At 39.9% G+C, this 12,093-nt stretch overlaps 1 protein-coding gene across 3 annotated transcripts in view; it reads right to left on the bottom strand.

The window, feature by feature from the left end:
* Positions 1 to 1,336: 1,336 nt before the first annotated feature.
* The window catches only part of Cdc42 (cell division cycle 42), a 38,201-nt gene continuing 27,444 nt past the window's right edge, over positions 1,337 to 12,093 (bottom strand). For all 3 annotated transcript variants that reach the window (XM_038333216.1, XM_038333217.1, XM_038333218.1), the window contains exons 4-6: positions 10,385 to 10,494; positions 10,085 to 10,282; positions 1,337 to 2,822 (exon numbers count right to left, since the gene is read on the bottom strand). In XM_038333216.1, the coding sequence (XP_038189144.1) occupies positions 2,733 to 2,822; positions 10,085 to 10,282; positions 10,385 to 10,494 (398 nt within the window). In that variant the 3' untranslated portion in view covers positions 1,337 to 2,732. The remainder of the gene's footprint in view (positions 2,823 to 10,084; positions 10,283 to 10,384; positions 10,495 to 12,093) is intronic.

The raw sequence follows: 12,093 nt of genomic DNA, 5'->3' as shown, positions 1-12,093 counted from the left end.
AACTTCAATTACCAGTCACCCTTCTTCTTGTGTATAAATACACCATCACTGCCAAGAGTGATGGTATACACCTTTAATCTCAACACCCGGGAGTCAGAGACAGATGGATCTCATTATATATCTCTGAGACCAATGACAGCCTGGTCTATATAGCAAGTTCCAGGACAGCTGGGTCCATATAGCAATACCCTGTCTCAAAAAAGGAAACCAGGAAAAAAAAAAAATGCTGAGATGATAACATGGCCTGCTTTTATGTATTCACTCTTAAAATCATGTGCTTAATTCAATAACTATTCTCAGCCAAATGTTGGGCTAAGCACTGTTCTAAGACAGGCATAGAGCCACTAAGATGTTGGGACACACATCTCTGCTCTCCAAAATATCATGGCAAGATCCAGTTGCCTCTCCCTAGAATGGTCAAAAAGCAAGATGCACTGGTTAAAACATGTAAAGCAAGGAGCCAACAAGATAGCAGCTCAAGGCTCAACTGTTTAAGGTACTTAGTGCCAAACCTGACAACCTGAGGTTGGTCATAGGTTCCACCTGCTGAAGGAGAAACAAGCACATGTGCCATGGCATGCTCATACAAACACTCACAAAATACTAAAATTGTAATTAAAAACAAAAACCAGTAGAGCTTGACTGTGCTTCTTTCAAACTCCTTCCTACCCAGCCCTGCTTAGTTCTAACAATACAATCATGCCAAACTTAAATCCCTATGGAAAAGTGAGCCTACACTGAACTAGACTAAGTTTGAAGCTTCTCAAACACATTGGTATAATGCAATTAAGTAAATATATCATTCTTGCTGATCAAAGAAAATGAATCATATTGACAAAACAAAATTTTGTAATGTGAGAGGAACGACTGACTACCTTGGATCTCAAACTTGGGTGCTTTTTAGAAATGCCTGGGAACTATTTGTAGATTTTGCTATGCAAACTGCACTTTTTTTAAGTATTCAAATTTGAAAGTCACCAATGCAGACAGGCTGGGACAAGGGGTCTACTTTCTCAGTGTACTATAGGAGTATGCTAATGTTGCCTTCCAACAACATGAGACGGGAGCTTCATAAATACATCTGCACTAATAACTGCTCTGACCTACTCAGCATACAAAGTAAGAAATTTCTGAGCTAGCTTTCAAATTTAGGAGGAAAGACATAAACCTGAACATATGGACAACAACACAAGCTTACTGCCAGAAAACAAAAAAAAAGTTTTAAAATTTTATCCCAAAATTTGTTAGATACTGATGTCATGTAGTAGTCATGTCCTCAGTTCTAAATACCTGAAAAGTAAAGAGACGAAGGGAAAACAACGACCTTCAGGCTGGCTTGTGAAGGGTTTTGTTTGTTTAATACATCTGAAAAGAATTCATCTACAAAGAACTGAGACACAAGGAAGCATTGGTTCAGCACTGACGAATCCACAAGATTAGGACTGGGAAAGTAGAAGATTACCTAAACATTTTTTTAAGACTAGAACCTGCAAACAAAATAATCTGATAAAATCTATTAACACTTATGACAATTCGTGAGACTCTTGACATTTTTCTTGAATGAGAGAGCTTCAGTCCGTGGTTCAAAAGTTCCTCACAGGCATGGAAGAAAAAAAGGGGATAGCCCTGACTGGTCCCCATGTTGGTTAAGTATGCTCCCCTCCCCACATGCTCACAGCTTCTTAATGAAGCTTCTTAAATGGCCTGTAACCTCATCATCACCTGAAAGGAGATGGCAAGCATCAGTAACCATTGTCTTCTAGCACCATCCCTTAAGGATGCCTATGTACCAGGTCTTAAGCTGAATCTAGGAAAACTACAGTGAGTTATAAAATACTAAGCATATAAGAAAATGACAGGGGCAAAAGAACTTTCTTTAATTAGGAACTCAATCCATTTGGTGTATTTCAAAAGGTTCAATACTTTTTTTTTTTTTTAATCAATGAAAGAGTTAGAAATTATCCCCCCTCCCCAAATCAGCAAATGGAAAACAAATACCCTTGAAAGTCACAGTCACATACAGAGTGCATCCTAGAAAGAGGGGTAAGACAGCTTCCATCCACCTTCATGAGTTTCATCAAAGACTAGATCCACTCAAGGGTAGAGAGAAAAGGCAACTTTCAAGAAGGAGCATGTTATTAAACGAGGCATTTCTACACTCCTTCCTAAGAGCACCAGGTGGGGACACATTTGCTAAACTACACCTGGGGAGTGGAATGTGGAAATAATCTGTCCTCCTCCCTAAGGGCTGTCCACTGGCTAACAAATTTTTAAAAAACAAGACTAAGAAACAACCCCACACACACCCCAAAAGGAGAGAAGGGCTGGGGGTAGGGAAACACAAAATGCCCCAGATTACTCTCCAAAATGGAACCAGGGAGCAGCTTTGACAATTTGAATTAGTCTGTTACAAAGTCATCACAAGCATGCCTTGCTTTAAAAAAAAAAAAAAAAAAGTGGGTGGGGATTTTGTTGTTGTTTTTTAAAACAAGGAAACAAAAACTAGCACTCATCACTTTTCAGACAATACACAATTATTCAAAATTAACTGTTACTGGAAGGGCAGGGAGCATACCAATGGGCCTTATCTCACATGAATGCATGTAGGTAGGTGCAGGGCATCTGTCATTATTGCAGAAACGAATTTTAATTTTTAATCTTTAGTTTGATTTAAACATTGCTTTTAGTATGATGACAACACCAGCTGTGCAGAAAGGGCTCTGGAGAGACGTTCATAGCAGCACACACCTGCGGCTCTTCTTCGGTTCTGGAGGCTCCAGGGCAGCCAATATTGCTTCATCAAACACATTCTTTAGGCCTTTCTGAAAAGGGGTAAGAAAGAAAAAAATGGGCAATCTGATTTTCAGTATAACAACAGAGCTGGAGTTCATGTTTACAACAGTTAAGCCCCAAAGACAGTGGGCAAACAAAGAAACATTAATAACCCTACAACTTGACCTAACAATCTTGCCTCACCCAACTGTCTCTTCAGGGTACAGGAGAGATTCAGCAATGCTGGCACAGGAGCAGATACTTGTGAGTAGTTCTCTGAGGTAAGTTTTGCAAATATACACATACACACACACACACACACACACACACACACACACATGCACAAGCACACACATATATCACAAGAAGCAAACAAGCACATATCATAGGATCATTCGATGAGTTTTGTGATGTAATGCTAGAATAGTGTATGTAGGAACAAGGAAAACAGCTCTGCATTCAAATGGAGCAGCAGCATGTAAACAGAGAATACATTTGGGCAGTGGCATCCATGTTATATAGAAGGCAGGGGGTAGGCAACAAGGGTATGGCAGCTATAAATATATTCACTCTGAACTCCCTTTATTCCACTAATTAATTAGACAGAGCCAAGGAGATTCAAGGAAGCAGACAGAGGTGAGTACCTGATAGAAAAGTGAAGTTAGAGCCAGTCAATGTAATAGGAATAAGGCTTCACCAGGCATTTATACAAACAATTGTATATTTTTAATTTCAAAATGTAAAGATAACCACAATTGTATGTTTCCCTCACAACAATAAAATCAAAAGCAGGAAAATATAAAGGCAGTAGCTATACATTTCAACATCAGCAAACCTTAAGTTAATTGTTAAATGGATGCTAGGCTTAGGAGATAATGTATAACAACAATAAACTCATAAAGCAGTAGCAGATACATGAATACCTTCCCCATCCCAGAATGACAAACACCACCTACAGCACAAACAGCCAAAGCAAGAGCAGCACAATGTTTCACTGCACACAGAAAAACCATAGGAAAATCCTCCCTTCCCCAATACACTCTACTAGCAAGTCGACCTTTTCATAGTTTGTCATGCAATTACAATTAACAATCAGTAATTACTGAGTAAAACGATGTTTAGCAATACTTTCTCCATCTAGAACTAACATCTAGAAGTGTTAAAACTCTTATTTTCTCCAAGACATCATTCTTAATGCCAGACCACATTCCTTTTTGCAGTAATAATTCAAAACAAAAGCTCTGAGCATCAGGCAACTCAAGCAGCAGAAAATTAAACAAGTCTAATGTGACAACTGATCACAAAAAATATTCTAAGATTTTGCATTCATGATCAAAAACGAATACAGAGTTTGCGCTAATGTGTTGAGTAAGAAGACGCAGAGGCTTTCAAACAGGATGGTTTTATTCCTTTGTTTTAAATGATCTTTCTACAGTAGTGGGACAGGAAGCAGCAGCAAAGAGGGGAAGGAGAAAACAGTTTAGAATATACAGCACTTCCTTTTGGGTTGAGTTTCCGGAGGCTCGAGGGCAGCTAGGATAGCCTCATCAAACACATTCTTCAGACCTCTCTACAAGACAGAGGGGAGGAGAGAGAATAGCAGCCAGGTTAGAGGATTAGAGACTAGCAGATATAACAGCAGTCTGGGTTAAAAGAGCTGAATTCACAGAAGCAACATGCTCAAGGAAAGGAGACACTAGAATGCTCATTCGTAAGTGAGAGAATACTGAGAGGGTAGATAACTGGACAGAAATTTCACCTCAAAAAAGTTAACTAAGCAAGAAAAAAAACTAATGAAAAATGCAGTATATTAACGTCTAAAGAATCACATACTGAAATCTAGTACTACATTTTGGTATAAAATCCCAAAAAGAAAAAAAAATAGCTATGTAAACACAAGATAGATGTGTTAGAAAATGCAAGATTCCCCCAACATTACTACTAATGCTGACGACATATTTTGGAAATAAACCTATTAGAATTCCAGGCTTTTGTGAATTCAGCCCTGAATAACTGAAGGACACAAACAGCAACTAACAGGCATGCTACATGTTTCGATGGGATAAATCGAGATTTAGCAAGTCAGTTTCCCAGGCACTAGGATCCCTGTGCAACATTAGCAGCAACTATAGGAATTTATAAAGAATCTACCCCAGAAACAGCATGCACTTCATGTACTCAGCAATGTTATTAGAGCAAGGAACCACCACCCAGGTCATAAGGAAACAAAGAATGGGGTCTCAGAATGATGGTCAGCAAGCAATTCAATGCTTTCAGATTGTCTGCATGGGTCCAGCGCATGTAGCATGGAATGAAAACAGAACATCCTCACATCTAAAGGGACTAGACTACAAATACACTTACAGCTCTGCCAGAAACTCCAAGGATACTACAATTGGCAGCAGAGGACTTCTCAAGCCCAGACAACTCACCTACCCTTGAGGTCACAGGTTTACCACCCAGAGCAGTTTCACATGTTTTTTAGGTCAGTTTGATCTTAAGTAGAAAATGTCTCAAAACTTCCAGAACATAGATAGCCCCAGTGGTGTCATCCACTGGACTACCCCAGGCATTGCCCTCCTTATACCCTACATACCCCCAAAGGAACCATACCCACACGATCCATCTGATACAAAATAAATGAGAGCAATCAAAAATTGAGATTTAAAAGTTTTCTTCTTTTACATCCTTTTTCCCCAGCAGAAATATTATGTGAACACTAAAGTACCTCTGTAATCTGTCCATATATCTGTATAAACACTCACAGGCAAATAAGAAGAAATGAGAGAGTAGGAGGGAAATACTTTGCAAGGACTATAAACAGAGGAAGAGGACTGCTAGAAATAGGGTATATAACCCACTGAAGAAGGAACTAGCCAGGTGAGGTGATTTAATCCCAACACTCAGGAAGGAGACTCTTAGCTGGGCTACAGACTGAAAATTGTCTCAAAAAAATAATTTTTTGTTGTTTTTGTTGTTGTTGTTTGGTGGTTTGGTTCAGTTTTTCAAGACAAGGTTTCTCTGTGTAACAGCCCTGGAACTAGTTCTCTATCCTGCCATATTTCTCAAGGGATAGTACTAGAACACTATTTGGTTATTGTCTCAGTCTGTGCTATGTGAAAAGGTTAAGTTCTTGTGAATTTTTAAATACTTGCTTCTACAATGAGAGCAACTGCTAAACTGGGCTAGGGGATGTGAAACTAAGAAACTGTGCCTTAAGTTATCCTACAGAAATCTGGTTAAGTACAAAAGCTTTCATACACAACAAAGCAAAAAACTAGGAGTTTAAATTATGCATCTGATCCTACATACACTAAATACCTCATAAAAATCTCACTATGTATAATTATACATATATCACTGACATACATTGGATCAAGAACCTAACATATGAAAAAATGAACAATAACTGAAAAGTAAAATAAATATAAAATAATAAAATAAATAAAAAATAAATATAATTGGATTTAACATATTAGTGACCTCTATTTTAATTAGGTATGTAGATCAGTGAGTCCAATGCTAATTATTTCCAACTTCTTTCCTTTGTTCCTAGAATCGTACTCAAAACAACGTATGGCTAGTAACTATAAACTTAACAGAATCCAGATACACCTGGGAAAAGGCCTCTGAGTATGGTTGTGGAGGATGAACTTGATTACATTAACTGATATTGGCAGAACCTTCTTAAATGTGGGTGGAACCATTCCCTGGGCAGAAGAGTTGGGACTGGGTAAGAACAAAGCAAGTTGAGCACTAACTAGCACGTTCATTTGTTCTGTCTCTTGACTAGATGAGTGTGAGCAGCCGCTTAAGCTCCAGCACCTTGGTTTCCACCAAGATGGATTGAACTTTACACTGTAAGCCAGAAGAAACCTTTCTCCTGTATGCTGCTTTGGTTGGGGGTATTTTGCTAGAGCAAGAGGAGAAGGAACTAAGACACAGTGCTATAAAGCCCCAGAAGACTTAAGTCACAAACATGTTAAACTCCCTGAACTCAGCTCCAAGAGCACTTCCAGTCACATCATTCAGAAATGTCAAGAGGAAAATTCCAAAAGGGAAATAATACCCTTAAAAACACAGGACTGGGGGCTGGAGAGATGGCTCAGTGGTTAAGAGCACTGGCTGCTCTTCCAGAGATCCTGAGACCAATTCCCAGCACCCACAAGGCAGCTCACAGCCATCTTTAACTATAGTGCCATGGGATCACATGCCTTTCTCTGGTGTGAGATGTACATGCAGACAAAACACCTGTATACATAAAATAGATAAATAAATCTTGGGGGAAAAAACACAGAACTGAAGATAATATATAATGTATGATCGAGGACTAAGGCAAAAGTAGCCCACACAGTAGCCTCCTGTGACTCAAAAGTACCAATTATTGTCTATCCCAGGTGAATTACCCTAGGAATTGTGTGATATAATTTGTCAGAACTAGCAAGAAAAGAAAATTTTTGCATCTAAAAACAAAACAAAACAAAAACCCATATCAAACCAAAAAAAAAAAAAAAAAAAAAAACAACACTCAGCCAGGCAGTGGTGGCTAATCCCAGCACTCGGGAGGCAGAAGCAGGCAGATTTCTGTGAGTTTGAGGCCAGCCTGGTCTACAAGAACTAGTTCCAGGACAGGTACCAAAGCTACAAGAAACCTTGTCTTTAAAAAAAAAAAAAAAAAAAAAAGCCTGGCGGTGATGGTGCACGCCTTTAATCCCAGCACTTGGAGGCAGAGGCAGGCGGATCTCTGTGAGTTCAAGACCAGCCTGGTCTACAAGAGCTAGGACAGGCTCTAAAGCTGCAGAGAAACCCTGTCTTGAAAAACCAAAAAACAACCAAACCACTTAGAAGTCTGCACTCATCTGGACCCCACATCTGGAACTCACCCAAAGGTTTACTAACACCATCTTAACTATCCACATCATTTAGTAAGAATACAACATGGAAGGGAAGTAATGCCAGACCTTTAAGAGACTAACAAGGCTCTCCATAAACACAGTCCTCTCACAAAACATCATACTGAAGCAAGGCCTATTCTTCCTGGACAGCTTTGAGGACTACCGATCACTGAACACCACCTCTGTAAAGCCAGGTTTGGTGGTACAATCCTGTAACCCCAAGATTTAGAAGACTGAGGCAGAACTGTCACAAATTTCATACTAGCCTGGGCTACAAAACAAGTACAAAGTTAGTTTGGGCTACATAGCAAATCACTACCTCAAGAAAGAAAGGGGGGCAGAAGAGAAGACTCAGTGGCTAAAAGAGCTTACAACTCTCCCAGAGAACTGAAGTCATATTCCCAGCAGTTCACAATACCTGTAACCCCTATAAGTACAAGCTGTAAAAAACTGAGGATGTGAAAGCTTAAGTAAGTGGTGAGGGTCTAAAAAAGTGATTTAAGGTGTGTAAATGCAAGTTGTAAAGGTTTGAGGAAGTGACTTAGGGTATGTGAAAATGAGAGATGTTGCAGAAGTCTTTCCCTTTCGATATACTATTGTTGTATAAAGACTTCAAAAATTTGGGGGCTGGAAAAGATGGTTCACCAGTTAAAAGCACTGGCTGCTCTCTCAGAGGGCCCAGGTTCAATTCCCAGCACATGGCAGCTCACAGCTGTCTGTTTTGAGGGGATCTGATACCCTCATACATAAAAGAAGTTCAAGTTTAAAAAAAAAAAGACTTCAGGCTGGGAGGAGATGGTGCACACCTTTAATCCTAGCACTCGGGAGACAGACGTAAGTGGATCTGTGAGTTAGAGGCCAGCTTGATCTATAAGAGCTAGTTACAGGACAGGCTCCAAAACTACACAGCAAAACCCTGTCTCAGGAAAAAAACAAACAAGAAAACTTCAAAAATTTGAAATTTTAACATTAATCAGTGGAGTTCTGATAAGTTAGTAATCTAGACCTGGTAGAGCACTGACTACTATTATAGTCGCTGGCTCATTTTTTTTCTTTTGGTTATTTTCTAAATATAGACTTAAAAGTATTTCTCACTATACTGAAAACAACTTTGGTTTACAGATATTTGTTAACTGCTTTTTCTAAAATGAGGACTTCAGTGCAGATTACAAACAGTAGTAATGCTAAACCTTTAATCTTTTTGTAAACTTTAAGAAAAAATTAATGTAAGTTCAGGAAGTAAAGACTTGGATCCACCTATTAGAAGTAAAACAGACTCCAGGTAAGTGCCCCTGCCTACTGCCTATCCCTGAGAATGAGCTCTCTCCTTCCCCTGGTCTTCAGACTCCTTCCACTGACCACCCCTTGACCCCAACTACTAGGACCATAGCCCTCAAGTTTCAAGTCTATACCCAAGATAAAGATTCTCCCCTAAGCTCCTTATCTTTACCTTCTATTCCTGTCCTGTATCTGTCCCTGCAGATTTCCAAACAACTGTAGAATGCAAAGCACTCCAAACATGCCAGCCTCAAGTGGTCCTTCAGAACCAGCAAGGCCTGGACTTATTGAAAGCTAATGTAAACTAGATGCTCTGACAGAATTTCTAACAGGCTTGAGCCCCTGCTTTGGACTAGCATTCTAGACTACTCCAAAGCAGCCTATCCTCCCCACCCCCATCCTTTAAACCAGCATTCTAGCTTTCTTGGGCCCTGACAGCAAAGTCCTAATTTCAGTTAAGAAGCAGTTGCAAGAGATTACACTGCCATTTACCACAAACAAAAGGTGGGAACATCAGGTCCAAATTCTGACAGATCCCTCTACCAAAGAAGCCATTTCCTTATCTCAGGCAGAAGGAACAAATGGCTACCTCCGGTGCTCCTTAGCAAGCACATGCTGACCTCCAGGTTCCCTCAGTATCATAAGCACCTGCTATACATTTCAGAGTGTGTGGCTCTTCTCACCCCACTCCTTACCCTAAACTTCTCCAACTCAGATGCTTCCCTCCCCTCAGCTTCTCATTCCCTTATAACTTTGCTATTTTCACTAGTCCTCTCTTGGTCATCTTTCTCTTCCTCTCTCATTCTACCCCTCTCTCTCTCTTCTCGTGACCAAGTCCAGTCTGCTGGCCATGCCCAGCCTACCTACTGTTTTCTCTCTCTGCTCTGGATCCATCGAGATGCCTATTTACACTCTCCCTCATATCTACAAAAAAATCTCCCTCTCAGTTATGCCTTGAATGGTCATGTTGTCAGTTTACACACTCTGCAGAACTGCACTCACGTATACATTCACAGACATTTTTTTAAAATTTTTAAGAGAAAAAGAATAAAAGGAAAAGAGCCTTTGTTATCCTAATGCTAAAAAAATAATAATAATTTTAAAAAACTATATAGAGATAAAGGTTCCAGAGCCCTTACCTGTGTGAGGGCAGAGCATTCCACATACTTGACAGCCTTCAGATCCCGGGCCAGCTTTTCAGCAGTCTCTGGAGTAATAGGCTTCTGTTTGTTCTTGGCAAGTTTCTCAATAGTAGAGGGATCATCTCTGAGATCAATTTGGGTCCCAACAAGCAAGAAAGGAGTCTTTGGACAGTGGTGAGTTATCTCAGGCACCCACTGAAAGGAAGGTTTTAAAATGCTTGTTACTCCACAAGCCTCTTAAACTAACAGGGCAACAGAACATCTGTACAGGTTTCAAGGGGAAAGAGTCTGACTGACCTTTTCTTTCACATTTTCAAATGAGGATGGAGAAACCACTGAAAAACATACTAGAAAAACGTCTGTTTGTGGGTAACTCAGCGGTCGTAATCTGTCATAATCCTCTTGCCCTAAAGAAAAAGTTAGGAGACATTAGCAACTAAAATCTGATGGCCGCATGGCATTAAAATCGCAGGTCAAGGGCTAAGACTATAGCTCTTTAGAAAGTAATGAGTACCTAGCACACATAAAGCCCTGGGTTGAACCCCCATAGCACATTAAAACCAGGCATGGTTGGCAAAGACTATAATCTCAGTACTAGGGAGACAGAGGTAGAAAGGCTGAATGACATGAGACCAGATATCAAAATTAAAAAAAAAAAGTCAAAGATAGGTAATGGTGAAGCTAGCAAGATTACTCAGTAGGTAAAGTTGGTACCATGAGTTAGGCTCTGCCATGCCTAACAACCTGATTTCCATCCCTAGGAAACAGATGGCAAAAGGAGCAAACCAACTCCCCCAAAATGACCCTCTTGACCTCCATACACACATGCAACGGCATGTGTTTTCACATATATAAAGAAAAGGGAAAATTTAAACTCAGCACTCAGTAGGCAAAGGCAGAAGAACCACAAGTTTGAGACCAGCCTGATCTACAAAGCAAGATCCAAGCCACTCAAAATGACACAGAAAAACACTTATTTCAAAAGGGGGGGGGGGCGGCCACAGCTCTGTCAACACTTCAAGAGTACAGTTCATAGCACACTGGCCATTAGCAACAAAGCAAGTTATCTACTCAAAGGTATGGCTTAATATTACATGCTGTTTGGACAATACTTTCTGAGTTAATTCTATTTACATATGTCAATAACTTACACAGCAAGAAAATTGGCATATTATTTGTTTTTTAGTTTTTGGATCTTTGTTAGTAACTCAATAATAATGTAGTAACAATAGAGTACTGCTACAGGTATGGTTTTTTAAAAAAAATAATCAAATCTACTTCTGATTATGTAACAGTCACAGTAAAACCACCTAATAGAATACTAATCTCTGTATTAGTAATCTTCTTAGGGAGACAGCCGCTATCCATAATAAATACCATGATGTGGGCGGGTCTTCTGTTTGAGTTGATTTCACTGGTTAATAAAGAAACTGCCTGGCCCATTTGATTGGCCAGCCCTTAGGTGGGCGGAGTAGACAGAACAGAATGCTGGGAAGGGAAGTTAATAAATCACCATGCCTCTGCTCTCTGGGTCAGACGCAATGAAGCTCCAGCCCAAGATGAATGTATGCTAGAATCTTCCCTGTAAGGCACCACTTCATGGTGCTACACAGATTATTAGATATGGGTTAATCAAGATGTAAGAGGCTGAAACTAATGGGCCAGGCAGTGTTTAAATGAATACAGTTTGTGTGTTGTTATTTCAGGGCATAAGCTAGCAGGGCAGCTGGGAGCCGGGCGGGACGAAAAGCAGGCCTGCCCTGCCCGCAGCCCCCCACTACACTACCAAATTTGGTCCACATGCACATGTTAAAGCCAATATCTGAAACCGGAAAGGCCTCAGAAAAAAATGAACTGAACTAGGCAAGAATCAATGGCTGGCTGGCTGGATATAGACAGATATAGATGATGTAAAAATAGACACATATACAAGGTAAATATATTATGATAGAGGTCAAAAAAATTCACCAAGCCTAACATTTTACCAAAACAAATTTTATTGTTAT

This window comes from Arvicola amphibius, chromosome 6 (assembly GCF_903992535.2).
Source record: "Arvicola amphibius chromosome 6, mArvAmp1.2, whole genome shotgun sequence".
Lineage (NCBI taxonomy): Eukaryota > Metazoa > Chordata > Mammalia > Rodentia > Cricetidae > Arvicola > Arvicola amphibius.
The sequence above is the reverse complement of the archived record's forward strand: the minus strand, read 5'-3'. Positions and strand labels throughout refer to the sequence as shown.